Source organism: Myzus persicae, unplaced genomic scaffold (assembly GCF_001856785.1).
Source record: "Myzus persicae strain clone G006 unplaced genomic scaffold, MPER_G0061.0, whole genome shotgun sequence".
NCBI classification, from domain to species: Eukaryota; Metazoa; Arthropoda; class Insecta; order Hemiptera; family Aphididae; genus Myzus; species Myzus persicae.
In genome coordinates, this window is record NW_019100515.1 from 193,571 (window position 1) to 208,518 (window position 14,948).

Sequence of the window (14,948 nt, forward strand, 5' to 3'; positions counted from 1 at the left end):
AACAAAACCCTGCTAAAACCAGGTCTTATAACATCCAACTATGCGGTGTTGTGCGAAAATACTAACAAAATAGAAACATTCCAAATATCATTATGTATAGGTATATATATTTATATAAGCGCCGAGGCCATTGTACATATATATAATTATTCTGCCAAAATTCGGATGTGCTGTAGGTCACCGTAAATAATATATAATATAGGTAATCAATGGTCATAGCGTTATTGTTTATTTTTATTATTCATTTATACAATTATACGCGCGTGTTTACATATAATTGTATAACAATATAACATATTATTATTTTATCATCTAAGATAAAAATATTGAATATTAGTTTAATATCAATGGACAATGGATTTAATACGGTGTGTATCAATTAGTCTTGTAAAATATCTATGTCTGAATAATTTGTTAAAAGCCTCAATGAAAATAATACAAAAATCATCCTTGAACATAAAAATACTGATCATATCAATTATAGGTAATTTTGTTTAATATCATTAATTGTAATTCGGCTAGGTATACCTACCTAATACTATTTGTTATATTATACTGTTATGGTGCTTAGAATTGAAAAACCAAAACAATAAAAAAGTGCAACTGTGCAATGTAGAAATATACAAAATAATAATGATTTTGAATTTGAATAATTTGATCATGTAACAATACAGCATTGTTCAAGTTTATTATATAGTACAAACTAGTAACTACCAAGGTGCATACCAAATAATTTATTAACAAATCAATACTATATAAAAACATCATTACATGCTTTCGTTTCAATAGCTTCAAACTAACTTTTCAAATTTTATACAAATAATATACTTGGTATAGCTAATCAATAATAGTAATTTTTAAAACCTACGTAAACCAAATTTGGAAAAAAAAAAAATAATGAAACATTTAAATTTGTATATTGTTATTACTAAATTTGTATTTGTTGTCAGTTCTGAAATGAATGGTAATACGTTTTTTCCAAACCTACCCGTAGTAAGTTCTGATTTATTGTATTGATTTTTTATTATTATTAAATTTAATTTGACTCAAGTATTAAGTAATGATATTAACTGTTGTTATTCATTATTGTAGGTACACTAAATCTATAAGCAGTAATTTTATTTTATTTATTTTATTAAAGAAAAAGCCTCGATAGCGTGACCATTGACCTGTTTTTTTACATGCCAATAATATGTTCTTGAATAATTTAAATTCAACTGTCTTTCATAAATAAAATTATGTTTGTGATGGATTCTTCGTCGAGGCTAGTAATTTTATTGTAAAATAAACACAAGCGATAAATTATAATAAGTAGCCAAGTAGGTAGTCAGGAATCTTGAATCAATTTTGATCGAAGAAACCATTCATTGATGGGATTTCATGGTGTTGACTGTTGAGTGATGGATTTTATTTACTCAAATCATACACAGTATTTATTTAATGTGGTACAGTGGTTTTTTTGTCGTGATCTTTGCGAAGACACTAACTGTAACATTTTTAACAGAAACAGTACAATTGTGGTGCTACAAAAAACGGTGTCAAATTTAGCAGGGACCAATTGTCCACCCAGGTGTCTCGACTTTGGAGCTGAGCCTCTCCCCCCCCCCCCCCACAAAAAAAGAAGAAAATGTATAAGATTATTCATTAATTACTATTATACCACATTCTGTTGTCAAAAATATATTATAATGATGATGAATCATGAATCATGTTTTTTTTTCAGATTCGATTATTCTGTTAGATTTACTCATTAATATAGTTGTACCTTGATACATAATATGATATAAGGTTTGTGTCAATCGCCGATCGATTATTTCGTTGAATTTTTTTTTAGAATTGTTTACTTATGTGTAAGAAAAGTAGGAAAATTTGTAAGCCTACCCCCCCCCCTCACCAACAACAGCAACAACTAACAAATAAAAATTCTCAGTGCGTGTCTGGGCAAGGGGCAGATCATTGAGCGTCTGAACGCGTTCGTAGAACCACAATTTTGTAGTGATTTAAATTTAAGTGTGGTGAAAGATAAATTGAAAATAATGTATTTTCATGAGTTAAAGTGATACACATAAAGAGATCTGTGAGAATTGAGCCACGACACAATTTACATGTGTTCGATATGTCCTGGGATAATTAAACTGAACTTATATTTGATTTATATTTCTTTACCTATATTTAGCTATCTACGTATGATTATTTTTTATTAAATACGCTCGGGGATATATTTTTTAATATAAGACTCCCACTTGAAAATTCCTGTATGGACCTTAATTACAATTATAGGTACTATAATATTATATATTTTATAGTATAAACACAATACTATTGCTATCATGTAATTTTAAAAAAATAATAAATACTTAACTATGTTTCTAGGGTAAATATAGAGTAAACTTCAAAGCTATCGTAAAATGTAAGAACATGGTAGATGGTGGTTTGCAAAATAATTTTTATCTGAGTAAAACATCTAGTAACACAGCTGAATTAAGAGGAAACATCACACTAATGAGACCAATGAGGGACGATTTGACAGTAAGTTAAAAAAAAATAGGTAATCAGTGTGTGTGTGTATGTTTTTTTTGTGTGTATAGATATGTGTACCTTGACACATTTTACAGTAGAAAAAAATCGTTGGTTTTCAAAATTATATATTGATTATGTATTGATATTGTGACTTGTGAATTCAAAACCTCAATCGTGTTAAGAAGTTATTATTACCATTTTATTAAGATCGATTATTTTATTTAGTTGCATATGAATATGGCTATTAAAGACTCGATTGGCGGCTGGAAAGATAATGCTCACTTGTTAAAAACTTCAAAGGCTTGCTCTTCGTTGAAGAATATCTTAGGAACGGAGTGGCGTCCATATTTAAAATCTTTTGGAATGCGTAATTTTAATTGTCCACTAGCTCCGGTAATTATTTTTACATATTTTTTTATTAGACTTTAAATCGAGTATTAAAATTACAAAATATATTCCTCTTTTGGGCATACTGTACATATTTTATATAGGTACTGTATTTAATATTTGCATTAACTACATAATATTATTTTGATCCAAACAATAAAATCAGTGAATATCATGTATATGAAAAATTAAGGTTTTTAAGCCTTTAAGGGGTTTAATTCCCCTTAATTAATGAAAAAGTGTTAAATAAAACCAGTGGTGTAAAAAATTAAAATATATATTCATGTATCATGTTCTTGTTTTTCTATTAGGTATAAGAACTTGGTGTTTTTCATTATTTATATTTGTTTAAAAAATAAAAAACGTAATTTCGTAAAACAATATACCTTTTCATAACAACCTTGTACAAAGCCCATGATTTAATTTTAAGGTTTTCCACAAAAATATTTAGGGTTACACTTTTATTATTTTGTGTAGGTACTCTGTAAATTAGTATATTATATACGTATAAATTATAAATTATCTTTTATGGTTTTATTATAATACAAAATAAAAATTATTTATTTATTTTCAGGGAGTTTACGTGTCAAACGGCTATGACCTAACAAACGCTGTACAACGTTCCAATTTTCCAAAAACATTTTTCTACGGAACTTACAAAACACGATTTTATTTTACAGATGATGGACATAATAACGAAACTGGTTGTGCTACTATAGTCATAGAAGTAAAACGTCCATGGGAAAAAGACTAAAATACTGAATATCTTAATTTAAAAAAATAACATATTTACAACTTATGTAATTCATGGTAAATTATTTATATATATTATATTTACATTAAAAGTGTCTGTAAATAGCTAGACAGACATGTATGTATAAAGTATAAACTAATTTAAAGGCCTATGTAAATATCCATATCTACTTAACTCATTACCACAGACACATTATCCTTAGTAAACTAATACAAAGTTATATAATTCAAAAACTATTAGCTAAAATTTTGAATTAAAAACTTCAAAATTTTCCAAAAAAATATCTGCTTAATAATAATATCATCCTCAAGTGTATCACTTACAAATCTAAAAATTATTGAAAAATATGGTGTTCAAAAGTATTTGAAAATTCAAAAAATCAAAATTTGAATATATGTATAATTTAACCATAGAATTGGTTAAACATGCCTGAAAAATCACCCTGGACAAGCCTTAGATAAATTTTAATCAGGTTATGCGATATTCTTTTTTGCTTTAATGTGGTTAGCTCACGTTAGTCTTCTGTCAAAAAGGAGACATATACTTCCTTCGGTACCTCCCATATACCCCCAAATACTAACCTATCTTATATCATTAATTTTACTATACAGATATCAACAAACATAAATGAAATATCCAATAATTTTACACATATACTTAACATATATTATAGTTATCGTACCTTTTTTATTTGTAGTATAAACATTTTATAAAAAATGATTGGAACATTGAAAATACAAGAGGTATAAGTCGCAAGCGTCAACTAAACCTGAGTGGTGGGACGATACTTTCTTGGAGGGCGACAACTAGATCTGTACAAAAAAAAGTTGTTTTGTTTTCAAGTTATTTTAGAGGTTACAACAGGGTATAAAATTATAATTAGTACTTAGTAGTAAACAAAAAATTTATTTTGGGCATCACTTGACAGGAAAGTCATTGCTAATTTAATATCTAACTTTTGAAGTGGATAGAAACTCATAGAAGAAAAATAGGTAAAAATATAATTTTATTATGATTCATACAATTACTATATTTAAGCCACACATAATTTTAAGTGTTAAATACTAAGTGATGTTGATTCTAATAATTAATTAAGTTTTGTAAATTTATCAAGGGTCAAACGCTTAAAAAATTGTAATCCTGATGCACGTTCAATTACTTCCAAAGGCATCTGAAAAACATCAAAATAATAAACTTGTAATGCACTCTTCAATAGACATTAGTTCCTCGTAATATGATTCAAATTTGTAGATGAGTATTACCCAACACTGCTATTAACTTATTTTCAAACACTAAATTTAATTTAAATGTATAAATTACTTGAAAGTCTTTTAACGGTATGTCGTCAGGAATCACTTGATTTGGCATTAAATAACATTCTAAATAAAATTTAGATTCTGTACTTTCAGTCACAACAATTTTATAAAAATGAGTAGGTACAGCAACGTGGTTGTCACCAATTACTTGATATTTGATCCATAATTTTCCATCCTCTCCTTTTCTAAAAATATTTTTGTATTAATTAAGTGTATACTTAATACCTATTTATGGGCAGATTAGTATAATTATTTTAAATTTTAAATCACATAATATTATCTTACTTAGGCAAGAAAAGTGGACCTGAACAAATATAAACATTTTTATTATGTTTTGCTTTTTTTCTAACATATTTTTCTAAATTATTCCACGCTGAACGGTTGAATCCTTTACCAACTTGTGGAGCAATATTTGACAAGACAAATGTTTGTTTTATTAACTCTAGACTTGATTTATGATTTCCAGCTGCTGCTAAATGCCCACGGTCAAAACCACTATTTTTATAATCTTTATTTGTAGCTCTAAAATATATATATTTTTTAAATTAATACTTTATGTTATAAGATAATATTAAGATAAAAATAACCGAAAAAACTCATGAAATGAGTTATCTTCATAAAATTCACATGACGATCTATCTACATTAGGATTATATTGTACGCTTTCTGGTGTGAGATGTTCTAGAACCCAATGGGGTATACGATTCCTTTGATCATAAGAAAGAACAAAATTCTTATACGAACGTACATTATCCAAACTCGGAAATCCATATTTCATGATCTTAAAATATATACATATGTATACAAAATGTGCACAGGTAATTAAATTTATAATATAACAAAAAAAAAACATAATTTAAATACTAGATGGTAGATAAAAAGAATTATAATTAAACGTAATCAAATATGCATATTTTACCTGAGATATTCGCTGTTCGTTATTAACAATTAGTTCCTGATTATTGGCCACAAGGCCATCAGCGTACACTGCATCAAATATTTTAAATCCTGGTATACTATGCAACGCATTTAATTCCCTATATTTTCTATCCATCCATATTCCAAGACAAAAACTTGAAATACCAACAACTGCAGAAATATGTCTGGAAAACATTTCGAAAATCTATAACAAAATAATCCCATTAACCTACGTCAATGTCGAAATTGTTCGAAGAAAATTCAAAATAGTTTTTTGGCTGTTTAATTAGAAAGACCTTAATAATTAGTCTTCGTTATTTGTTGTTATATTTCGAAATTTTAAGCGATAACATGAATTGATAAAAAAAAACATATGATCAACCCAGACCACACAGATATATATATGACAAAATTAGGTATTGTTGACTTTGTTTAGGTAATGTAAAATGATTGCTCTATGCTAAAATATATGCGATGAGAATGTCCAAATTAAAAATTTTCCAAGTAAAATACTTAAATTATTGAGTATCAAAAAAATGAGATTATCGAAGTGGAATAAAAGAACAACATAAATTGGTTTATTGATTTTTATTAATTAGTAAAATTATGTCAAAGTGAAACTGAGCAACTTCCAACAAAAAAAAATGTACCCACATTTTGATTTCTAAGAAAAAAAAATAATAAGTGAATAAGTAGGTATATAAAAAAATGAAAGAAGTGTGGACAATATTTTCAAATGTTTATCATTTACCTTTAAACCTTAATAATTTTAGGTGATACGTGTTAAACATCTGATTTTTATATATGAAAACAAGAAATTTTATTTTAAACATTGCTACCACAATGTAAGATACCTTAAATCGAAGTCATAACAGAGTAGTTGATAAAGACAATTTATCAAAAAAAAAGATACCTAATAAATTGTCTACGTACACTTCCTTTAATACAATCAACTACTATTATTATAATAGTCAACCATGGGTAAGGTGGTACTTAACTGTAACAGTACGCCAGTATCTGATGGAATAATAGTACTTAATACTATGACATTTGTTATAAAATGAATAAAGTTTTTTATTGTCACTGTCTTCTTTACAATTAGTTGAATCAAAACTAGTTTAAGTTTTTTTTTATACATTTAGTTTATTGAATAAACAATTTTTCAAGTATTAATATGAGTTACAGTGGTATACATATTAAAAACTATAATTGGTTACCAAAAATTATTTTATAATTCAACATTTAGATGAAAAACAAATGATTTATATAACTAATACCTCATATATAATATAAATAATAAAAAAACCACAGTGCACAAATTAATAAGCCTACCAAATTATGAATACAATTTAAAAATCTACTGCTATGGCGACTAGAGAACTTAAAATAAAAATGTACTATTCTATACAGGGTGTCCCTTGAGGATATACACATTAGTCGTAGAGGCCAGGACAAAAACACGGGTTTTAATGAAAATAAAATGTTGAAAGGTTAACATTTTCAGAAAAATTAACTATAAATATTTCTTTAATTGTTTAAAAATAAAAAAATTAAGTTTTTAACTTTAAGAAAATAAATTTTCTTTAAAAGAAAAAAATCTTGTCTCTGTGTTTTAATAAAAAAACAGATTTATTATATATTTATTATCTCACAAAATATATTGCAATGGGTAAATTTTCAAGGAACACTCTATATATTATGTTGCTAAAATATTTCAGTCTAATTAAATCTTAATAATAATATTGCAATTATACATTAAAAACAATTTTAAAGAATAAAGTTCAAGTTTCTAGTCTTTATTGTATTGCTTTCTTAATTGAATCCTAAAAAAGTAAGATATGATAATATTGGACACCTATTTTTAAAGAATTGTGATATTTATTCAACAAGATAATAGGTAAAAATTTAAGACGCATTATAACTTAAATGAGAAATATTATAATCTATATCATCTAAGATAATTTTTCGTACACAGTCCAAGTCATTGCAGCCATTAAAGATCGTCTTAAAACTCGAAGAGACAGTCCTTTAAAATAGCCAAGTATTCCATATTTCTGAAAACAAGTAAATAGTTTGAATTTTTTGTAATTAATTCCAATAATAGTATGTACCTACTTGTTTAATTAAAATAATAGCATCAATTAAAAAAAGTTTTTCTTTTGATACTTGCTGACTAGTTTTTATTACATCAAATGGTTGAGTTATACAGGATGCTAATCCTCCAGCTAGAAGACCACATCCAAAAATATAAAATGGTTGTTTGTTGTCTAATTCTAATTGAAAAAAAAAACAATTACAATATTTGATTAATTATTTATATTATTATATATTAATTTTTGATTTTTGTTTAAGAAGCAGCACAATAAAGGGGTAGGTCCAGAATTTTGAAATTCTATATGTATGTTTGTGAGGGGACGGACTACAATATATTCCTGATAAAAATGATTGAAAATGTAATTCAAGGTATTCCAGGTAAATCATAAGCTTTTATTATAATAATTAAAAATTATCTAAAACACATAGACCCAATTTTTTTAATGAGCGTTTTAAGTTTAAATGTTGAAAAATCTGTCAAAATAACAAATATCTTATACTTTCAATAAACTTGAAAACTTTCTAGTTTTGAGATTTGTTTATATTTATTGAAGCCATTCATTGAGTTAGTTTTTTGAGTCATTTTTGATTGTAGAATTTAAGAGTTATTACTTATCATTCAACGAACTTTAAAGTATATAAAATAAGGAGGGAGAGCATGTTCCTCTTACTCAACTCTATGCCAGTGGTCTTATAATTTTAACATTTGTATTGGGTGTTTCATAAACATGGACGAAGTTTAAATGAATAATATTTTTTTTTTTTTATGGCAGCTCTGATTTTATTTTTATTCTTATCTATTACATCCTTTTGATTTGAGATTTTTAATGGTTTACGAGATTTGGTGAATCGTATTAATGCTACATCTTATTGTCGAGCAATGCATTTCAGCAATTAAATCGCATTATAAGTCCAGGAAATGTGTCGTTCACTCATTCATGCTTCGCACTAGAGCAAAGGCGGGCAATATACAAGACATTAATATATTATGTATATATTTTTGTAAAATAACTGCTTTAATACTGATTTCTAAATAATTTTTGTCCATGTTTATGAAACACTCAATACATTATTTATGATGCATCTAAACATGGTATATACAGGAAGTGTCGGTGTGAATAGCTATTTTTGAGACGGCTGCCTCATGTTAAAGTGGGGATGGGTATCACAATGACTCCAGTCGCCAAGACCTAGACAGCTATGCCAGTGGCGGATTTTCAAAAATTTTTTGGGTGGAATCCTAAAAAATAATATGTATTTCAAATGTATTATTTTTATTAAAAAAAAAAACAAGGTTTAACTGAATTTTAATCCATGTATTATATCATATTGTATTTATGTATTTTATGTGGACCTAAATATTATTATTTATATTTAGATTAAGTAGCATCAAGAAAATATTTTTGGTGATATTCTAGAGATGTGTGTTTTGTAAGTATTTCAACCGCGTGTTTCCAGATAAAAAAAATTTTTAACACAAGACTACATAACAATTAAGAATCGTGTCCACCAATCACCATGGTCCATGAGATTTCGAAAACACTACTAGAAATTTGCAAAATGCATCATCTTATATTAGGGTTGCCATACGTCCCGGTACACCGGGACATGTCACCAGTTCATGACTTCTGTCCCGGTCGTCCCACTAGACCCTACAAAAGTCCCGGTTATGTGTAAATAATATTAGTACCAATAATTATAATAAATTATGTTTTTATAAAAATTATATTTGTATTCTAAAACCAAGAATTTCACGTCGAATTTCATACGTACGCTATGGGAAAACCAGAGCTATTGAAACAGGGGAAAAAGTCAGAAAAATATAATATTTCAGAATAAATAAATAATATTTCGTTAATCAAATGTATCTTCTAATTTTAATGTCTTTCATAATTCAATACTATTATTGTTTTATTCTATATTATATATATATATTCATTACACTGCGTTCTAAATTTTAATATTAAAAAAAAAAAAGGTTCAAATTATTTTTGTAAATGTCCCGGTCAGTACTTGAACTTTTATGGCGACCCTATCTTATATTGCTGAATACGACAATCAAGAAAATCACACAAATCATGAATATTGAAATTTAAGATTTTTTACTTTTTGGTCTTTTCTAGAAGTAATTGATGATATCTTAAATTTATAAGTGATTAGCCGGTGTCCAGAATTTATTGAGTGTGTCATAAATTTCATTTTGTGAAAGGCTTTTGTTGCACTATAAACTAATATCATAACTATTATGAATTAAGGATGAAGACGAAGTTGCTAAACCATACTTAGGTATTTTTAAGGTATAAGTTTGATTAATATTTGACGTTTGAATAGATTTTAAAAAAAAATTTTCAGATCGACGATTTGTTTTTAGACGGCATTTTATTGAAAAATAAATTCGTACTCACTTATAATTTTTCGTCTTAGATAAATGCTATCGCCTATTTCCTATTGTAGTATTCTATAAAAAAATAGTGTCAGTGTCATTTTTCGGCGGTCGACTAATCAATACATTTTAATAGTAGGTAAGAAATAACAGAAATAGCGTTGTAATATTATGGGAGAATACGCAAATAAACTCACTATCGCAATACAGCCGAACATCGCGGAATTCAAGTTACGACGGACGATTTTATCAAAACTATAAAAATACGATGGTAAAATATTATTATTATTATTTCGGTAGATTCTACTTACTTTTATTTAAAATTTTGAAATAATATAAATATATTATACAAGGTATACCTACTGGGTTAGACCCTGTGTATAGTGCATTGTATAAATTAAACAATATATATAAATGTATATATCAGCGTTTAGGGAGGGGCAGACCCCATGGACCGCCCCCTCCCGTAAATCCGCCACTGGGCTATACTAGTTTATAATTTATACACACATAGTCATATAAGACATGCGTATAAAATGTGTGAAAAATTGGTAGGTGGGTACTTATTAAAGGTAGCTGCTTCATAGAAAAATAAAGTTCGCGAAGCCACTGTTTGATAAATATTATTTCAAACATTTTTAATACACATAAAAAAATTTAAAACAAATTTCTCACTTCATTTAATTTTGTAATACTTGCCTTCTAATAACGGTATATTTTTTAATTTGATAAAAATCATAAAATATAATGCAGAAAATGGAGCATCTCGTAAAATAGTTGGTGTCCATCCACGACACAATACCTTCCAACCTTCCAACCTATAAATATCAGATAGGCCACGGATTAAAGTCGTATAGCTATACTGACCACTCTGAAAATAAATGTCATAGTTAGGTATCTTCTTAAGTAAGAAGTATGATCGAAAAATGTAATTAAAATGGATATATGTACGCAATTACTTACTTACTTCTACTCTAGTTTTTAAAACAGTGAAAGGCATTAGAACAGAAACAGTAATACATCGTGCACTGAATCCAGCTATCCCAGACTTCACCATTGAAGTTTGATTGTTTTTTGTTAGATATGAATATATTAGCTGTGTGAGTGATATATGAATGGCAATTCCTGGAATATTGCGTACAAGAGACTAAAAATATAAAAATTTAGCAATTCAAAGTGTATAGAATAAAAAGCTATAACTACTATATGATTATTATTTTAAGTAGGTATAATGTATATTCATAATTTATACATTTATAATTGTGTTAGATTTAGAGCGGCATGATTTTACAATGGTATGCGGTTTTTTTAGTTTGTCATTTTTTTTTGCCTTTTGGAGCAGTAAACAATTTTCGATTTTCAACTTTTAGGAAGGTAGTAAATTGGTTGTAATTAGGACCTTGGGTAATAAAAATAGTTAAAAACTAAATAATTTTAATTTTTAAGAGGCTTTTGGTGATGGATAAGGTTTTATCATAAAACACAGACGTAGATACGAAATAAAATGTAATAAAACGAAATATTTTACGAAAATTGATTACGCTATTAATAATACGACATTTGGCGACAAACACAATTATTGGCGTTTCCGCTTCTCACCCTTTTTTCCCTCTGATGGGGAATGTGCATAATTGGTAAGAATGTGAGATCTAACAAGTCAATAGTGACCTATTAACAAGAAATCTAGGTTAAAATATCCATATACCACTAATCTATATAATTTAGGGATATTCCGAGTTGTTTAAAATAATATGCTATTGCTAATTGTATTAGAAAATAGTGTAGTTTACGTAATTGTATTATTATATATTTTAACTTATAACATTTGGCTATATAATGAAATGTTTTTATGTTTGTAATAATCTATAAAAAAGTTTATCTAAATTTCTAAATTTGGATGTTTTGACCGATTGCCGTAATTAGAACAACTAAGTACTATCACTTGGATTTAATCACACGCGAGTACGCGACACAAGTTTTGGTAAAGGTATAAACCATGTACCAAAAAGATATTATTAACATGAAATATCCAAAAATAAAAAACAATAAATGTATTATGTCGTATTGTATATTTGCATGATGCAAGAATAGAAGCAAAAGGGGAAGATACATTTTATCAAAATGTTCTGGATCGCGTATTGTTTAATTATAATTTTGTCTACTAGGTATGTTGACTTTTGTCTTATAATAATTTTTACTAAAAAAATTAATGATAGCAAATAATTTGTGAAATTTTTCATTAGCATTTTCTCTAATGATCTGAATTTGATGTCAAATATTCGATGCAGCTTCCAAACCTGATTTTAAATTGATCATTTCTAAAATATTTAGTTTTTACTTACCAAAATTTATAACTGTTTGTTATTGATTGAAAATTGTTACTTTGGTATTATTATTATGTATTATTTATTTTATAGTTCAATTAAATCACCAAAAATTATTAAAGAATACAACAATTGTATGGTTAATTTCTACAGAGTAGAGTATTTTAAATATAAGTAGACAAAGTAAAATATAGAAGCATTTAATAAAATATAAAATATAATTAGGTAGGTACTCACCGGAGACAGTCCTCTCCAAAATCCATAATACGATTCTTGCTGCCAAACTGACTTTGTGGCATTGATTATTCCTAATTTATTGTCACTAATAATACAATGTTAGTTAAATTAAAATGCAAACATATTTTTTTCAAACAGTTTAGTTTCAGTTACTTTCTAGGGTTTTGTAAGACTGTTTTAACAACATCAAATGGTTGAAATAAAACTGTAGAGAATAATCCAGATGCAGAACCGGCAATAAATGATTTTAATATTGGGTGCTATAAAATTATGATACAATTTACTAAAATTTAAAAATCAAGTACTTTTAAATATAAAAGCTACTTACTTCATGAACAATCTTACTAATATAAATATTATTATCCCTGTTTGATCCATTAATATTAAAACTAGACTCCATATTGAGGTGCGAATTTGTTTATTGATTTAAAACTAAACAAACATTTGAAATCTTTAAATTTTAAATGTCTTACGTTTTTAACTATTCATATTTAAAATTCCATATTATGACTATCAGTCGGTCGGTCTAGTACTCTAGCATAATATTTGTAAATTGTGAGTACTATCTAATCAGTGTTGAATGACGGTAGTCCACATTGTTATCATTATTCAGTACCGACTATCATGATATTGTGTTAATATCGAATATGATTTAAGATAATATTTATCTTAAATCGTGGTTATTGAACCACAGATTTCTATATAGTAATAATATTATTTATGTAATTATGTGGTATTATATTTTATTATTTCTATACCTATTGTAAGTCCTAATTCATTTTATGTAATGAATGAAATCTTTTGCCAGCCGAGAGAACATGGCGGCTGAGTTCTATGAATACAACTTTTAGAACCCCTAGTCTACATGAAAACGGCCACCAGGCGCGCGACATTCACCCTCCTAGTTCGATGGACGTAACCGTACCGTACCGTTCCGTACCGTATCGTTCTGTGCCCGTACTATCAATTATCAGTACTTGAAAGTTGAATTATAGAATAGAACAATAAGGAAGGAACAACAAGAATAGTACCATGCACAGATATAATATAGTGTCTATGTCCGTGGTGGCGTGTTAGACGTAGAACCACAGAATATATGAAAATCGTTTATTATTATTTTGCTCATGAACATTAGAGATTTTGAGTTGCTCAGTGCTCTAATGTTCATGATTCTGTGATTGCACGATTTACGGTTGTCTTGAAACTCTTAAAACGTGGACAGTAGTTGTAGTAGCCAGTAGGTATAACTTATTCCTCGATTTATTGGGTGGTATGGTCTTCGTATTCTTACACGAATTGACCACATTACTGATCAGCACAGATCACGGTTTAAGATAGAATCTAATTCTGCATAGTATATAACAAAGTAGAGACCATAGACAATTATTTAATTATAATTTAATTTTAAAAAAAATATTATCTAGGCTCTCTACTTTCTAGTATAGTTTAGTCTTTAGTGCACTTCTGTGGCCGTGGAAATGTGGTATACGTTCTATTGCACAGAATCTATTATAGTATCTATATCCGTGCTGATTACTCGTATTTATTATTTTCTGAAATTCTGATTTCTGAATAATTTTTGTTTCATTGTACGTCGTTCATGGTACCTAATTGTACATTTTAATCTATTTGGTTCACAACGTTACATTAATTAATTATTATATAACTGTATAATATAACTGATATTAGTATATTATAAAATTAATTTTAGGTAAAATCCAAGTACCCAACGTGCTATTTATAAATTGAATCTTTCGACAGTCGTAACTCGTAATGTATTCGTTATTTGTGAAGCTGAAGCAGAAAGCAGAGTAAGTTTTTTTCATACTAATTATATTTTATATCGGTGTTCGTACAAATAATATTATAAGTTATAACCATTCATTTTTTGTTTAATTGTGGAATACCCAGCAATGGAGCACTAACACAATCGAACCTCGAACTTGATGTAATAAACTCTGCAAACTTTGTTCAACTTCTCATTGAAAGTAATCGACTCAAATTATTCATTGTTA

At 27.4% G+C, this 14,948-nt stretch overlaps 3 protein-coding genes across 3 annotated transcripts; 1 reads left to right on the forward strand and 2 right to left on the reverse strand.

Moving 5' to 3' along the window:
* The first annotated feature begins 882 nt into the window (after nt 1-882).
* On the forward strand, nt 883-3,972 carry LOC111029908. Its single transcript, XM_022309157.1, has 4 exons — nt 883-993; nt 2,374-2,529; nt 2,746-2,913; nt 3,482-3,972. Exons 1-4 carry the CDS (start codon nt 898-900, stop codon nt 3,659-3,661), a joined length of 600 nt encoding a protein of 199 aa, XP_022164849.1. The 5' UTR covers nt 883-897; the 3' UTR covers nt 3,662-3,972.
* A 356-nt stretch (nt 3,973-4,328) lies between these two features.
* On the reverse strand, nt 4,329-6,240 carry LOC111029902 (endonuclease G, mitochondrial-like). The gene is made up of 5 exons (XM_022309147.1): nt 5,897-6,240; nt 5,565-5,758; nt 5,263-5,499; nt 4,982-5,162; nt 4,329-4,832 (listed from the first exon to the last, which is right to left on the reverse strand). Exons 1-5 carry the CDS (start codon nt 6,089-6,091, stop codon nt 4,749-4,751), a joined length of 891 nt encoding a protein of 296 aa, XP_022164839.1. The 5' UTR covers nt 6,092-6,240; the 3' UTR covers nt 4,329-4,748.
* Nucleotides 6,241-7,788: 1,548 nt separating this feature from the next.
* LOC111029893 (solute carrier family 25 member 38-B-like) lies at nt 7,789-13,510 on the reverse strand. The gene is made up of 7 exons (XM_022309134.1): nt 13,262-13,510; nt 13,087-13,193; nt 12,934-13,018; nt 11,340-11,519; nt 11,072-11,243; nt 8,011-8,168; nt 7,789-7,949 (listed from the first exon to the last, which is right to left on the reverse strand). The coding sequence occupies exons 1-7, from the start codon at nt 13,331-13,333 to the stop codon at nt 7,848-7,850; spliced, it is 876 nt and encodes a 291-aa protein (XP_022164826.1). The 5' UTR covers nt 13,334-13,510; the 3' UTR covers nt 7,789-7,847.
* Nucleotides 13,511-14,948: the final 1,438 nt, after the last annotated feature.

Excerpts from the sequence above, each read along its gene's own strand:
- LOC111029908 (XM_022309157.1), top strand. The coding sequence starts at position 898 with ATGAAACATTTAAATTTGTATATTGTTATTACTAAATTTGTATTTGTT. Across the intron at positions 2,530-2,745 it reads CAATGAGGGACGATTTGACA|TTGCATATGAATATGGCTAT; the intron begins GTAAGTTAAAAA and ends TATTTTATTTAG. Across the intron at positions 2,914-3,481 it reads TTAATTGTCCACTAGCTCCG|GGAGTTTACGTGTCAAACGG; the intron begins GTAATTATTTTT and ends ATTTATTTTCAG.
- LOC111029902 (XM_022309147.1), bottom strand. The coding sequence starts at position 6,091 with ATGTTTTCCAGACATATTTCTGCAGTTGTTGGTATTTCAAGTTTTTGT. Across the intron at positions 5,759-5,896 it reads ACGAACAGCGAATATCTCAG|ATCATGAAATATGGATTTCC; the intron begins GTAAAATATGCA and ends ATATATTTTAAG. Across the intron at positions 5,500-5,564 it reads TCATTTCATGAGTTTTTTCG|AGCTACAAATAAAGATTATA; the intron begins GTTATTTTTATC and ends TATATATTTTAG.
- LOC111029893 (XM_022309134.1), bottom strand. The coding sequence starts at position 13,333 with ATGGAGTCTAGTTTTAATATTAATGGATCAAACAGGGATAATAATATT. Across the intron at positions 13,194-13,261 it reads TTAGTAAGATTGTTCATGAA|CACCCAATATTAAAATCATT; the intron begins GTAAGTAGCTTT and ends ATAATTTTATAG. Across the intron at positions 8,169-11,071 it reads AAATATACCGTTATTAGAAG|AATTAGACAACAAACAACCA; the intron begins GCAAGTATTACA and ends TTTTTCAATTAG.